General features: G+C 42.3%; 1 protein-coding gene across 2 annotated transcripts in view; it reads left to right on the top strand.

Moving 5' to 3' along the window:
• The window catches only part of LOC115114495 (vacuolar protein sorting-associated protein 4B-like), a 35,435-nt gene that overhangs the window by 19,816 nt on the left and 1,797 nt on the right, over nt 1-13,822 (top strand). For both annotated transcript variants that reach the window (XM_029642774.2, XM_029642775.2), the window contains 9 exons: nt 6,710-6,821; nt 6,994-7,144; nt 7,330-7,388; nt 7,625-7,744; nt 8,002-8,158; nt 8,434-8,582; nt 10,671-10,752; nt 13,318-13,537; nt 13,669-13,809. In XM_029642774.2, the coding sequence (XP_029498634.2) occupies nt 6,710-6,821; nt 6,994-7,144; nt 7,330-7,388; nt 7,625-7,744; nt 8,002-8,158; nt 8,434-8,582; nt 10,671-10,752; nt 13,318-13,537; nt 13,669-13,809 (1,191 nt within the window). The remainder of the gene's footprint in view (nt 1-6,709; nt 6,822-6,993; nt 7,145-7,329; nt 7,389-7,624; nt 7,745-8,001; nt 8,159-8,433; nt 8,583-10,670; nt 10,753-13,317; nt 13,538-13,668; nt 13,810-13,822) is intronic.

The following is a 13,822-nucleotide window of genomic DNA, read 5'->3' as shown; positions in this document are numbered from 1 at the left end:
CCAGGACCTCTATACCAGGCGGCGTCAGAGGAAGGCCCAAAAAATGATCAGCCATCCTAGTCATAGACTGTTCTCTCTGCTACTGCACGGCAAGCGGTACTGGAGCACCAAGTCTAGGTCCAAGAGGCTGTTAATAAGCCTCTACCCCCAAGCCCTAAGACTCCTGAGCATCTAATCAAATGGCTACCCAAACTATTTGCATTGCCCACCCCCTATTTTATGCTGCTGCTATGCTCTGTTTATTGTCTATGCATAGTCACTTCAACTCTACCTACATATACATATTGCCTCAATTACCTCAACTAACCAGTGCCCCCGAACATTGACTCTGTACCAGTACCCCTGTATATAGTCTCACGACAGTTATTTTACTGCTGATTTGTTACTTAACCAACAATGCAGTTAAGAAAAATAAGTGTTAAGGGCTTGTAAGTAAGCATTTCACTGTAAGGTCTACACCTGTTGTATTCGGTGCATGTGACAAATAACTTGTTTTCACCAATAGAATAGGTATACTTTTCTACTAAGGGCAATATTAGGTTGACAGGCTGGTGATTTTACTTTTTGTTACTAGTCTTGTTTCCAGAGGGAAAAGTAAATGTGGCAGTCAGCATCAAAATTAGGTAAAGATGTGTAACCATTATCTAAATCCGGTTACGCACCCAATGCGTATGGGTCTGGTAAATTTCTCAAATGTCGGTTAACAAAAAATTCTGCCGGTCAAATATCCGGCGCCACGTTTTCCTAACGGAAATTCTGCTTCAAACCAAGTCTTTCAGTTGATTTGTTCACATAATTTTGTTAAGCTTTGCAGTAGCATTTGAAACAAAACAAAGCGGTGCATTAGTCTCTCCTGGCCCCATATACTTTTTTTCAGGGTACATGAAAAATGGAAGTCCAAAAAAACAAAACATCCTTCACATTTTATTTGGGCCACTCAAAACACTAATTTAAACATCTTAGCTTTGGAGCAATATTTTTCATACCCTCAGCATTTTATAAAATAATGTGCTTTAATTTTAGCAGGCCTTTATCTGAATGAGCAGCCTGGTCTCATAGACTAGAAATAACATAGTAACACCAGTATCTTTGGGCTCCCGTGTGGCGCAGCAGTCAAGGCATTGCATCTGTGCAAGAGGCATCACTGCAGTACCTGGTTTAAATCCAGGCTGCTTCACATCCGGCCGTGATTGGGAGTCCCATAGGGCAGCGCACAATTGGCACAGCAGTGTCCGGGTTTGACCTGGGTAGGCCATCATTGTAAAATAATTTGTTCGTAACTGACTTGCCTAGTTTAATAAAGGTTTAAAAAAATAAAAACGACACTCAAATTAGTATGACATGTTAAGTTTGGTATGGTTACATACCTCGAATGTCTAGCAACCCAAAGGTTGTGAATTTGAGTCTCATCATGGACAATTTTAGCTAATTTGCAACTTTTCAGCTACTTACTACTTTTTAGCAACCTTGCAACTACTTGGCATTTTAGCTAACCCTAACCTTAAAACCCTTTAACCTAACTCCCAAATGTAACCCTAACCCCTAGCTACCTAGATTGTTATTATTTTTTAAACATTTAATAGGAATTGTAATTGGTAACATATCATACTAAATGGAGTGTCTTGGATTTACACTATTTACACTACCGGTCAAAAGTTTTAGAACGCCTACTCATTCAAGGGTTTTTCTTTATTTTACCCCCCAAAAATGTACATTGTTGAAAAATAGTGACGACATCGAAAGTTTGAAATAATACATGGAATCAAATATAGTTGTGATTCTTCAAATAGCCACCCTTTGTCTTAACAGCTTTGCACACTCTTGGCATTCTCTCAACCAGCTTCATGAGGTAGTCACCTGGAATGCATTTTAATTAACAGGTGTGCCTTAAGTTGTGAAATTTCTTCCCTTAATGCGTTTTGAGCCAACCAGTTGTGCTGTGACAAGGTGGGGGGGTATACAGAAGATGGCCCTATTTGGTAAAGGACAGCTCAAATAAACAAAGAGAAACAACAGTCCATCATTACTTAAAGGTCAGTCAATCTGGAAAATTTCATGAACTTTGAATGTTTCTTCAAGTGCAGTCGCAAAAACCATCAAGCGCTATGAAAAAACTGGTTCTCATGGGGACCGCCACAGCAAAGGAAGACCTAGAGTAACCTCTGCTGCAGAGGATAAGTTCATTAGTCATCAGCCTCTGAAATTACAGCCCAAATAAATGTTTCACAGAGTTCAAGTAACCGACACATCCCATCATCAACTGTTCAGAGGAGACTGCGTGAATCAGGCCTTCATGGTCGAATTGCTGCGAAGAAACCACTACTAAAGCACACTATTAAGAAGACTTGCTTGGGCCAAGAAACACAAGCAATGGACATTAGACTGGTGGAAATCTGCCCTTTGGTTTCACAAATTGGAGATTTTTGTTTCCAACCTCCGTGTCTTTGTGAGATGCGGTTCGGGTGAACAGATAATCTCTGCATGTGTATTTCCCACCGTGTAGCATGGAGGAGGTGTGGGGGCTCTTTGCTGGTGATACTGTCAGTGATTTTTATTTAGAATTCAAGGTACACTTAACCAGCATGGCTACCAGGGCATTCTGCAGTGATACGACATCCCATCTGGTTTGGGCTTAGTCCCACTATCATTTGTTTATCAACAGGACAATGACCCAACACACCTCCAGGCTGTGTAAGGGCTATTTTACCAAGAAGGAGAGTGATGGAGTGCTGCATCAGATGACCTGGCCTCCACAATCCCCCCTCGACCTCAACCAAATTGAGATGGTTTGGGATTAGTTGGACCGCAGAGTGAATGAAAAGCAGCCAATCATTGCTCAGCATTTGAGAACTCCTTCAAGACTATTGGAAAAGCATTCCAGGTGAAAATGGTTGAGTGTTTTAAAGCTGTCATCAAGGCAAGGGGTGGCTATTTGTAGAATCTCAAATTTAAAAATATAAAAACTATTTTTTTTAGGGGGGGTGGGGGTTACTACATGATTCCATATTTGTTATTTCATAGTTTATATGTTTTCACTATTATTCTACAATGAAGAAAAATAGTTAAAATAAAAATAACCCCTTTAATGACAAGGTGTTCTAAAACTTTTAACCGTTGGTGTATGTATATACGTATTCATACACACACACAAGTATGTGGACAGCTCTTCAAATTAGTGCATTCAGCTATTTCAGCCACACCCGTTGCTGATGGGTGTGTTAAATGTAGCACACAGCCATGCAATCTCCATAGACAAACATTGGCAGTAGAATGACCTTACTGAAGAGCTCAGTGACTTTCAACATGGCACTGTTATAGGATGCCACCTTTCCAAGTCAGTTCATCAAATTTCTGCCCTACTAGAGCTGTCCTGGTCAACTGTAAGTGCTGTTGTTGTTAAATAGAAACTTCTAGGAGCAACAACAGCTCACCTGTGAAGTGGTAAGCCACACAAGTTCGCAGAACGGAACTGCCGGGTGCTGAAACACGTAGCGCGTAAAAAATAATCTGTCCTCAGTTGCAACACTCTACCAAGTTCCAAACTGCCTCTGGAAGCAACTTCAGCAAAATTAATTATTTGTCGGGGGCTTCATGAAATGGGTTTCCATGGCTGAGCAGCCATGAAAACCCAGATCACCATGTGCAATGCCAAGTGTCGGCTGGAGTGGTGTAAAGCTTGTCGCCATTGACAGCAGTGGAAACGCGTTCTCTTGAGTGATGAATCAAGCTTCACCATCTGGCAGTCCGACGGATTAATCTGGGTTTGGCGGATGCCAGGAGAACACTACCTGCCCCAATGCGCAGTGCCAAATGTAAAGTTTGGTGGCGGAATATTGGTCTGCCCTACCCTGTGCTCTGACCTCTTTCTCCCCTCTCTCTCCAGATGAAATCTTGCGTCTTGTGACGGCCGGCCGCCCAACAACCTGCCCGCTTGACCCTATCCCCTCCTCTCTTCTCCAGACCATTTCCGGAGACCTTCTCCCTTACCTCACCTCGCTCATCAACTCATCCCTGACCGCTGGCTACGTCCCTTCCGTCTTCAAGAGAGCGAGAGTTGCACCCCTTCTGAAAAAACCTACACTCGATCCCTCCGATGTCAACAACTACAGACCAGTATCCCTTCTTTCTTTTCTCTCCAAAACTCTTGAACGTGCCGTCCTTGGCCAGCTCTCCCGCTATCTCTCTCAGAATGAACTTCTTGATCCAAATCAGTCAGGTTTCAAGACTAGTCATTCAACTGAGACTGCTCTTCTCTGTATCACGGAGGCGCTCCGCACTGCTAAAGCTAACTCTCTCTCCTCTGCTCTCATCCTTCTAGACCTATCGGCTGCCTTCGATACTGTGAACCATCAGATCCTCCTCTCCACCCTCTCCGAGTTGGGCATCTCCGGCGCGGCCCACGCTTGGATTGCGTCCTACCTGACCGGTCGCTCCTACCAGGTGGCGTGGCGAGAATCTGTCTCCTCACCACGCGTTCTCACCACTGGCGTCCCCCAGGGCTCTGTTCTAGGCCCTCTCCTATTCTCGCTATACACCAAGTCACTTGGCTCTGTCATAACCTCACATGGTCTCTCCTATCATTGCTATGCAGACGACACACAATTAATCTTCTCCTTTCCCCTTCTGATGACCAGGTGGCGAATCGCATCTCTGCATGTCTGGCAGACATATCAGTGTGGATGACGGATCACCACCTCAAGCTGAACCTCGGCAAGACGGAGCTGCTCTTCCTCCCGGGAAGGACTGCCCGTTCCATGATCTCGCCATCACGGTTGACAACTCCATCGTGTCCTCCTCCCAGAGCGCTAAGAACCTTGGCGTGATCCTGGACAACACCCTGTCGTTCTCAACTAACATCAAGGCGGTGGCCCGTTCCTGTAGGTTCATGCTCTACAACATCCGCAGAGTACGACCCTGCCTCACACAGGAAGCGGCGCAGGTCCTAATCCAGGCACTTGTCATCTCCCGTCTGGATTACTGCAACTCGCTGTTGGCTGGGCTCCCTGCTTGTGCCATTAAACCCTACAACTCATCCAGAACGCCGCAGCCCGTCTGGTGTTCAACCTTCCCAAGTTCTCTCACGTCACCCCGCTCCTCCGCTCTCTCCACTGGCTTCCAGTTGAAGCTCGCATCCGCTACAAGACCATGGTGCTTGCCTACGGAGCTGTGAGGGGAACGGCACCTCAGTACCTCCAGGCTCTGATCAGGCCCTACACCCAAACAAGGGCACTGCGTTCATCCACCTCTGGCCTGCTCGCCTCCCTACCACTGAGGAAGTACAGTTCCCGCGCAGCCCAGTCAAAACTGTTCGCTGCTCTGGCCCCCCAATGGTGGAACAAACTCCCTCACGACGCCAGGACAGCGGAGTCAATCACCACCTTCCGGAGACACCTGAAACCCCACCTCTTTCAGGAATACCTAGGATAGGATAAAGTAATCCTTCTCACCCCCCCCTTACTAGATTTAGATGCACTATTGTAAAGTGGCTGTTCCACTGGATGTCTTAAGGTGAACGCACCAATTTGTAAGTCGCTCTGGATAAGAGCGTCTGCTAAATGACTTAAATGTAAATGTAATGTAAATGTAAAATGTCTGTGGCTGGAATTATCTTAACGCTACAGCATACAATGATATTCTAGATGATTCTGTGCTGTACAGAGCCCTGCCCTCAACCCCATCAAACACCTTTGGGATGAATTGGAGCGCCGATTGTGAGCCAGGCCTAATCGCCCAACATTAGTGCTTGACCTCACTAATGCTCGTGGCTGAATGGAAGCAAGTCTCCACAGCAATGTTCAAACATCTAGTGGAGGCTGTTATAGCAGCAAAGGGGTGGACCAACTCCATATTAATGATGCTCGACGATCATGTAGTGTAAATGCAGAATAATTCGAAAGGCTCTGAGACCAGGTTGAAAGGAGGAGTTCCTGGCTGATTCATGTCATTGAAGATGCATTTGTGATGATATTGGTCTATCACCTTTGACAAGCCCCTTTTTATTAGAGCTCTGATTGATAACCACTCTTTAGGGATGGTGAAAGCCAGCAGCAGATGTGACAGGCCTTTAAATCAAATCAAATTGTATTGGGCACATACACATGGTTAGCAGATGTTAATGCGAGTTTCGTGAAATGATTGTGCTTCTAGTTCCGACCATGCAGTATTATCTAACTAGTGATCTAACAACTACATTATACACACACATTGTAAGAGAATGGAATAAGAATATGTCCATAAAAATATATGGATGCGCTGAGCTGCATAGGCAGGATGCAGTAGTGATAAGTAGTGATACATTTATTACATCCAATTTTTTATTATTAAAGTGGCTAGAGATTTTAGTCAGTATGTTGGCAGCAGCCACTCAATGTTGGTGATGGCTGTTTAACAGTCTGATGGCCTTGAGATAGAAGCTGTTTTTCAGTCTCTCGATCCCAGCCTTGATGTACAGTACATTCCTCTGAATACTAAGTGTTTTCTGTGTTATGTTACTTGTATTATATTAAATGCTAGCACCAAATTCATAGAAAGAAGATTACAATTGCATTAAATTCATGACATGTCCCCCTGTCCCTAGTGAAAGTCCCATAGCTTTGAAGAGTCAATTAATTCTGATTAGCAAAATCAAACTTCTTGCAGCTAATCCTTTTTCAATTTGTTGCTTTCCTTATGTATTTGCTTTTTAATAACTTTCTCGTTTCTGTTTCAGAAAGCCATAGATCTGGCCAGCAAGGCAGCCCAGGAGGATAAAGCTCAGAACTACGACGAGGCCCTGCGTCTCTACCAACACGCTGTTCAGTACTTCCTACACGTAGTCAAATGTACGCTTCAAGACCATGAGATATTTGCATGCTGCTCTTTCATCTTGTCAGCAGAATGCATTTTTCCATTTCACACAGTCCAGGGGGATTACTGTAATTGTGATTATTTTCTAAATAAAAACGGATACTTGAGACCGAATGTAATACAATCCTTGCATTCCTCTCCTTCCAGATGAAGCCCAGGGTGACAAAGCCAAACAGAGCATCAGGGCCAAGTGTGCTGAGTACCTTGACAGAGCAGAGAAGCTCAAAGATTATCTGAAGAAGAAAGAGAAGGCTCCACCCGCCAAGCCTGTGAAGGAGTCCCAAGCTGACGACAAGGGGTGTGTGTGTGTGTGCGCGCGCAGTCTTTGCTCATGCAATGAGGCTTGGCTGTGAGTGTGTGTGTGTGTGTGTGGGGGGGGGGTTATTGGAATGTGATGAGTCAATTAGTTGGTTCAAAAACATCTTGTGGTTCTGTGTACACGTGTGCTCTTCAGCATAACTGAGATGGATTATTATTGTGCAGAAATGAGAGCGATGAAGGAGATGACCCAGAGAAAAAGAAGTTCCAAAACCAACTTTCAGGTTAGTTGTATCACTGACATACTGTGTGAAAGTTTTACTTTTGAATTACATTACAACGCTCTGTCACAATTTTATAGGAGGTTATTTGGCTCAGTTTCACTTTACTTTTACCTCACCCGGTTGAGGTGTCTTAATAAATCAGTTTATTATTAGGTTTTCACATGAATGTATCTGAATATTTTCCTTTACTGTAAAATTATTTGTATGTTCTCTTCATACTGGATTTTGATTTTTAGGCGCCATCATTATGGAAAAGCCAAACATCAAGTGGAATGATGTTGCCGGTTTAGAGGGAGCCAAAGAGGCACTGAAAGAAGCTGTTATTTTGCCAATTAAATTCCCACATCTTTTCACAGGTAATGCATTCTTACTGCCTCAGATCTCCAGAGAATTAATGATGATGTAATATCAGAATGTATGAGAAACATGCTGAAACTTCCACTATTGGCTAATTTGTTGGGCCTTTGGAACCTACTGAAAATGAGTCTATCCAACAACATTGTATAGAATCAATTGATTATTACCGTTCAGTCATTTGAAAATGAGAAGCTTAGCCTATTTCTTCCCCACTGTTATTCACGACCACTCCCAAAGACATGTGTCTGTCTGTCAGGTAAAAGAACGCCATGGAGGGGGATCCTGCTCTTTGGTCCTCCTGGTACAGGAAAGTCCTACCTGGCTAAAGCTGTGGCCACAGAGGCCAACAACTCCACCTTTTTCTCTATCTCCTCCTCTGACCTGGTGTCCAAGTGGCTGGGAGAGAGTGAAAAGTGAGATTTTACTCTTAATCCAGGGAAACATTAGTGATTATTTGTAGATATAAATCCAATGATGCTGTTTTAATGGTTGTTAATTAGGCCTAGATTAAGCCTAGTCCTAGACTAAAAAGCAAACTCGATAGAGATTCTATTCTCTGTTGGGGGGAAAGCATTTTTAGTCCTGGATTTAAATGTAATCTGTGTGCGGGACACCAGCTCCATGTGTCTATTGGGGAAAATAATATGACCAGCTTTATGTTTCTTTGAGCCTCCTTTCTCCTCTCCAGGTTAGTAAAGAACTTGTTCACTCTTGCACGGGAGCACAAACCCTCCATCATCTTCATAGATGAGATAGACTCACTGTGCGGCTCCAGGAGTGAGAACGAGAGTGAGGCAGCTCGCCGCATCAAGACAGAGTTTCTGGTTCAGATGCAGGGTGAGAGCGACAGAACAATTTACATACATACATTATATTACATACACTTAATCTAAAATGTATTAAATGTTTTTTCCCCTCAATCTACACACAATGCTCCATAATGTTAATGCAAAAACAGGTTTTTATTTAAAAAAATGGAAATGTCACATTTACATAAGTATTCAGACCCTTTAACTCAGTACTTTGTTTATGCACCTTTGGCAGCAATGACAGCATTGAGTCTTCTTTGGTATGACGCTATAAGCATGGCACACCTGTATTTGGGGAGTTTCTCCCATTCTTCTCTGCAGATCCTCCTGTCATAGCAAAGGATCTGAATACTTATGTAATTAAGGTAATTGTTTATTTTAAACATTTGCTTACATTTCTAAACCTGTTTTCACTTCGCCATTATGGGGTATTGTGTGTAGATTGCTGAGGATTTTTTATTTATTTTTAATCCATTTTTGGAGTAAGGCGGTAATGTCAAAATGTGGAAAAAGTCAAGGTGTCTGAATAATTTCCGAAGGCATTGTGCACACACACAAACACACAACCAGTCAAAAGTTTGGACACCTACTCATTCATGTTTTTTTTTTTTTTTAACTAAAACTTTTTAAAAAACTATTTTCTACATTGTCGAGTAACAGTGAAGAAATCAAAACTACGAAATGGCACATATGGAATCGTTTAGTAACCAAAAAGTTGTTTAAACAAATTAAATTATATTTTTGATTCTTCAAAGTAGCCACCCCTTGCCTTGATGACAGCTTTGCGCACTCTTGGCATTCTCTCAACCAGCTTTGTGAGGAATGCTTTTCCATCAGTCTTGAAGGAGTTCCCACATATGCTGAGCACTTGTTGGCTGCTTTTCCTTCACTCTGCAGTCCAACTCATCCTAAACCATCTCAATTTGGTTGAGGTCGGGTGATTGTGGAGGCCAGGTCATCTGATGCAGCACTCCACCACTCTCCTTGGTCAAATAGCCCTTACACAGCCTGGATGTGTATTGGGTCATTGTCCTGTTGAAAAACAAATGATAGTCCCACTAAGCACAAACCAGATGGAATGACATATCGCTGCAGAATGCTGTGGTAGCCATGCTGGTCAAGTGTGCCTTTAATTGTAAATAAATCACAGACGTTGTCACCACCATCACACCTCCTCATCCATGCTTCACGGTGGGAACCACACACGTGGAGATCATCCTTTCACCTATTCTGCGTCTCACTAAGACATGGCGGTTGGAACCTAAAATGTCAAATTTGGATTTCCTAATGTCCATTGCTTGTGTGTCTTGGCCCAAGCAAGTCTCTTCTTATTGTCCTTTTTTGTAGTGGTTTCTTTGCAGCAATTTGACCATGAAGTCTTGACTCATGCAGTCTCCTCTGAACTGTTGATGTGTCTTTTACTTGAATTCTGAAGTATTTATTTGGGCTGTAATTTGAGGCTGGTAACTCTAATGAACTTATCCTCTGCAGCAGAGGTAACTCTGGGTCTTCCTTTCCTGTGGAGAGACAGTTTCATCATAGTGCTTGATGGGTTTTGCGACTGCACTTGAAGAAACTTTCATAGTTCTTCATTTTCCGTATTGACTGACCTTTATGTGTTAAAGTATTGATGGCCTGTCATTTCTCTTTGCCTATTTGAGCTATTCTTGCCATAGTATGGTCTTGGTCTTTTACCAAATAGGGCTATCTTCTGTATACCACCCCTACCTTGTCACAACACAACTGATTGACTCAAACACATTAAGAAGTGTTTAACTTTTTAAGAAGGCACACCTGTTAATTGAAATGCATTCCATGTGACTATCTCATGAAGCTTGTTTAGAGAATGCCAAGAGCGTGCAAAGCTGTCAAGGCAAATGTTGGCTACTTTGAGATCTCAAATTGGGTTACTACATGATTCAATGTGTTTATTTAATTCTTTTGATGTCTTCACTATTATTCTGCTATGTAGAAAATAGTAAAATCAAGAAAAACCCTTGAATGAGTAGGTGTACCCATACTTGTGTGTGTATGTAGATTATAGTGGACTGTATTGGTGTTTTGGTCATATTAAGCTAAACTGGTTTTGAAATGTTAATAAGATATTCTTCCTCAGGAGTGGGGAATGACAACGATGGGGTACTGGTATTAGGGGCCACCAACATCCCTTGGACATTGGACTCTGCCATCAGAAGACGGTAATGACACATTCTTACTGGCTTAGCCTACCTTCTCAACTGTGTACCAAATAACTTGCTCTTTATGGTTGACTGTGACACAACAGCCTTACAAATGTATGGTAAGATGTACCACCCTGCTTTAACTCGTTTGGGTAATAATAATGTGAAATCTCTGAAGTTAGAATACTGTGACTCAGCAGCACTGCTTCTTATCTTTGTGTTGCTGCTCAGATCTACCCTGTATGGGATGTAAATATATTCTTCTTTCTGTAGAGTATGTGATTTCCTTGTGATTTTAAATCTTTTTCCACACCTATGAGGTTGGAATAATATTGTGAACATTATGATAAGGACCTTTTAGTGTAAGAGCTGTTTGAAAAGACTGCCTGAAATATCAGCCTGTTTTGGTGGGATGGAGTTTTGGCCTGTCTGGTGACATCACCAGTCGGTAAATCGTTGATAGACTAATACAATAAAAGGAGATACAAACTACCCACCAATAACAGCTAGTTTTCAGTTTTCCACCTCCCCACTAGGGTTGTTGCGGTGACCACATTACCGGCAGTCATGACCACAGTAAAATTCTATGCGACATTTGAGTCATGGTAATCTCCTTTTATGCACTCTGGAGATAGTACCCAACTCGCTAATGGCCTAGTACTCAGGGCTCTATTGTCACTCTAACCACTCTGACATCAATGCAAATGAAATCAAAAATCACATCAAACACTTGTATGTGCTTTTAAAACTCACCTTGCTGTGATTGATAATTTGGAAAAAAGTTCAACAACGGGTTGAAACGAAGTGGAGAATATGGTCGTTGTGGATGTTGTTTCAAAGCCTAACGCAACTAAATGGACAGTGCTTTCTAAGGTGATGATTCATTCAAAACACCCATATGCATGTTATCTTAAATCTGCATTTTTTTAAAGCTATCTTTCATGCATAATTGGTCTTGCCTAAATTAAACAAATTCAGAGTTGGCCAACAATTATAATGTATTTGATGTTGATCGGTCAGAACTAGAAGCACAATCATTTCACTATACTCTCATTAACATCTGATAGCCATGTGTATGTGCCCAATAAAATAGGTATTTTTTATAATAGCCTGACACATGACCTTTTTAGCTATAGAATTTCTCGCCGCCATGCATTTCCATCTCCTCTCCTTCATTCCGTTCTCCAGCGCACAGAGGGAGGAGCTGTCAACAGTTTAATGAAACATGTTTCTATTGATGTTCCTGAACAGATTTCACTTGGTTTCCAAAATTAAGCACTGGGTAGCTGCAGGAACAGAGTTGGAGAGCTCATGGCATACAGAGTTTGGGTGGAATATCACCTGTACCACTGTGAAATAACCGGAGTAGCCTACCCAACATGAGTGAAACGAACCAGTGGGAATGTGGCCTCCATTCGCTATTCAAGTGCATATAGGTTACATGTCTTTTTTTCTCTTGCCCTGTTCCTGCCCATTTGATCATTCTAAATCTAAACTCATTTAACATATTGGTAAAGACAAGATTAAATTGAGAATAGTCTGCTGGGTGAAAGTATGATCACTTGATGAGAGAACAGCATGTGCAGCCTGAGGCAAGGAACAGAGCTTCAGCTTTTTTGTGACTTTCTCATATCCTCAATAGCCTATAGTCTCATCATGCAGCCCAAATATATTGATTTTCATGGGAATTCTATGGTTTGTATCATTCACAACTGAAGTTGTCAAATAACTGTAAATCTAGCGTATAGGACCTGTTTCAAATTTTCACTTTTACGCTCAACTTAGCCACTTCATATGCACACTCTCGCTCTGGAATCTGAAAAATATCCTTTCAATTTTATTCAGCTAAGTTCTGTTATATTCTTCTCACAGAATGCTGCCTGAGGAAGACTAGTAGTCAAAACGCATTGGTTGTGCGTCCTGATGCACTATGCTGGCTGTTCCCATATGCATTACTTTGTAAATATATTCTGTTAGTAGTTGAGTCAAGTTTATTGTAATGTACTGGCCACCTACTCCTTTCCTTTTGGATTCTTCTTACTATGAAATCCTATAATATAAAATAATGGCACTGGACTTATAAGCATACCCTGTCTGCTATATGAACAAGCCTATGACATGGCGCATAGCCAGATAACATGCAGCAGGCCAACTCATATTCTGTTCTTCTGAAATCCATTTTCTTCATATCATAATGTTTCTTTAGACCTACCTAAAGTAACGGATTTATTGTGATGGTGTATATTTAACTGATTTATTAGACTTTTTGAAATATAGACGATACCAAGGGCGCACATCAGCAGCTTGTATGTGTGGAGGCCCGGAGATGCTAAACATGTTTGTTAATTAATGGTCAATTATCGTGTGACCGGCAGTCTTTTCCATGGCAATAACTGACTGACAAAATGTCAGAACCACCAACTGCCCTTCTCTCCACTCAGACCACTCCCAGCAAAATTCTTGCTTGAGAAATTTGCTTAAGAAGCCATTTTTGTTTATTTTTGACCAATCACAGTAAGGTACTTAGTTGTTACCCAGAAATGATTTGATATTGAGATAACTGCATTGGAACTTTTATCTCAGGTTTGAGAAGAGGATCTACATCCCCTTGCCAGAGGAACACGCCCGCACCTTCATGTTCAAGCTCCACCTAGGCACCACCCCCACCAGCCTCAACGACTCTGACTTTGTCACCCTCGGAAAGAAGACAGACGGGTACTCGGGGGCCGACATCAGCATCATCGTCAGAGATGCGCTTATGCAGCCCGTCAGGAAAGTTCAATCAGCCACTCACTTCAAACGGGTACGTCGCCATATTGACAACCAGTTAACAACGTCTGTGTATTCTACAGTGTTAATCTTTATATCAAGCTAGGCCATTGTTCTATTGAGTTTTGTTATTTTTAACACAATAAATTGCGTTTGTTATTGAAGGTACGAGGGCCATTGAGAGACAACCCCAAAATCCTGGTAGATGACTTTTTGACCCCGTGCTCCCCGGGAGACCCGAACGGCGTCGAGATGACATGGATGGAGGTCCCTGGGGAAAAGCTGTGTGAGCCAGTCGTTTGTATGGTGAGTGTGCAAA

This window comes from Oncorhynchus nerka, linkage group LG9b (genome assembly GCF_034236695.1).
Source record: "Oncorhynchus nerka isolate Pitt River linkage group LG9b, Oner_Uvic_2.0, whole genome shotgun sequence".
In the NCBI taxonomy this organism is placed as follows: domain Eukaryota; kingdom Metazoa; phylum Chordata; class Actinopteri; order Salmoniformes; family Salmonidae; genus Oncorhynchus; species Oncorhynchus nerka.
The sequence above is the reverse complement of the archived record's forward strand: the minus strand, read 5'-3'. Positions and strand labels throughout refer to the sequence as shown.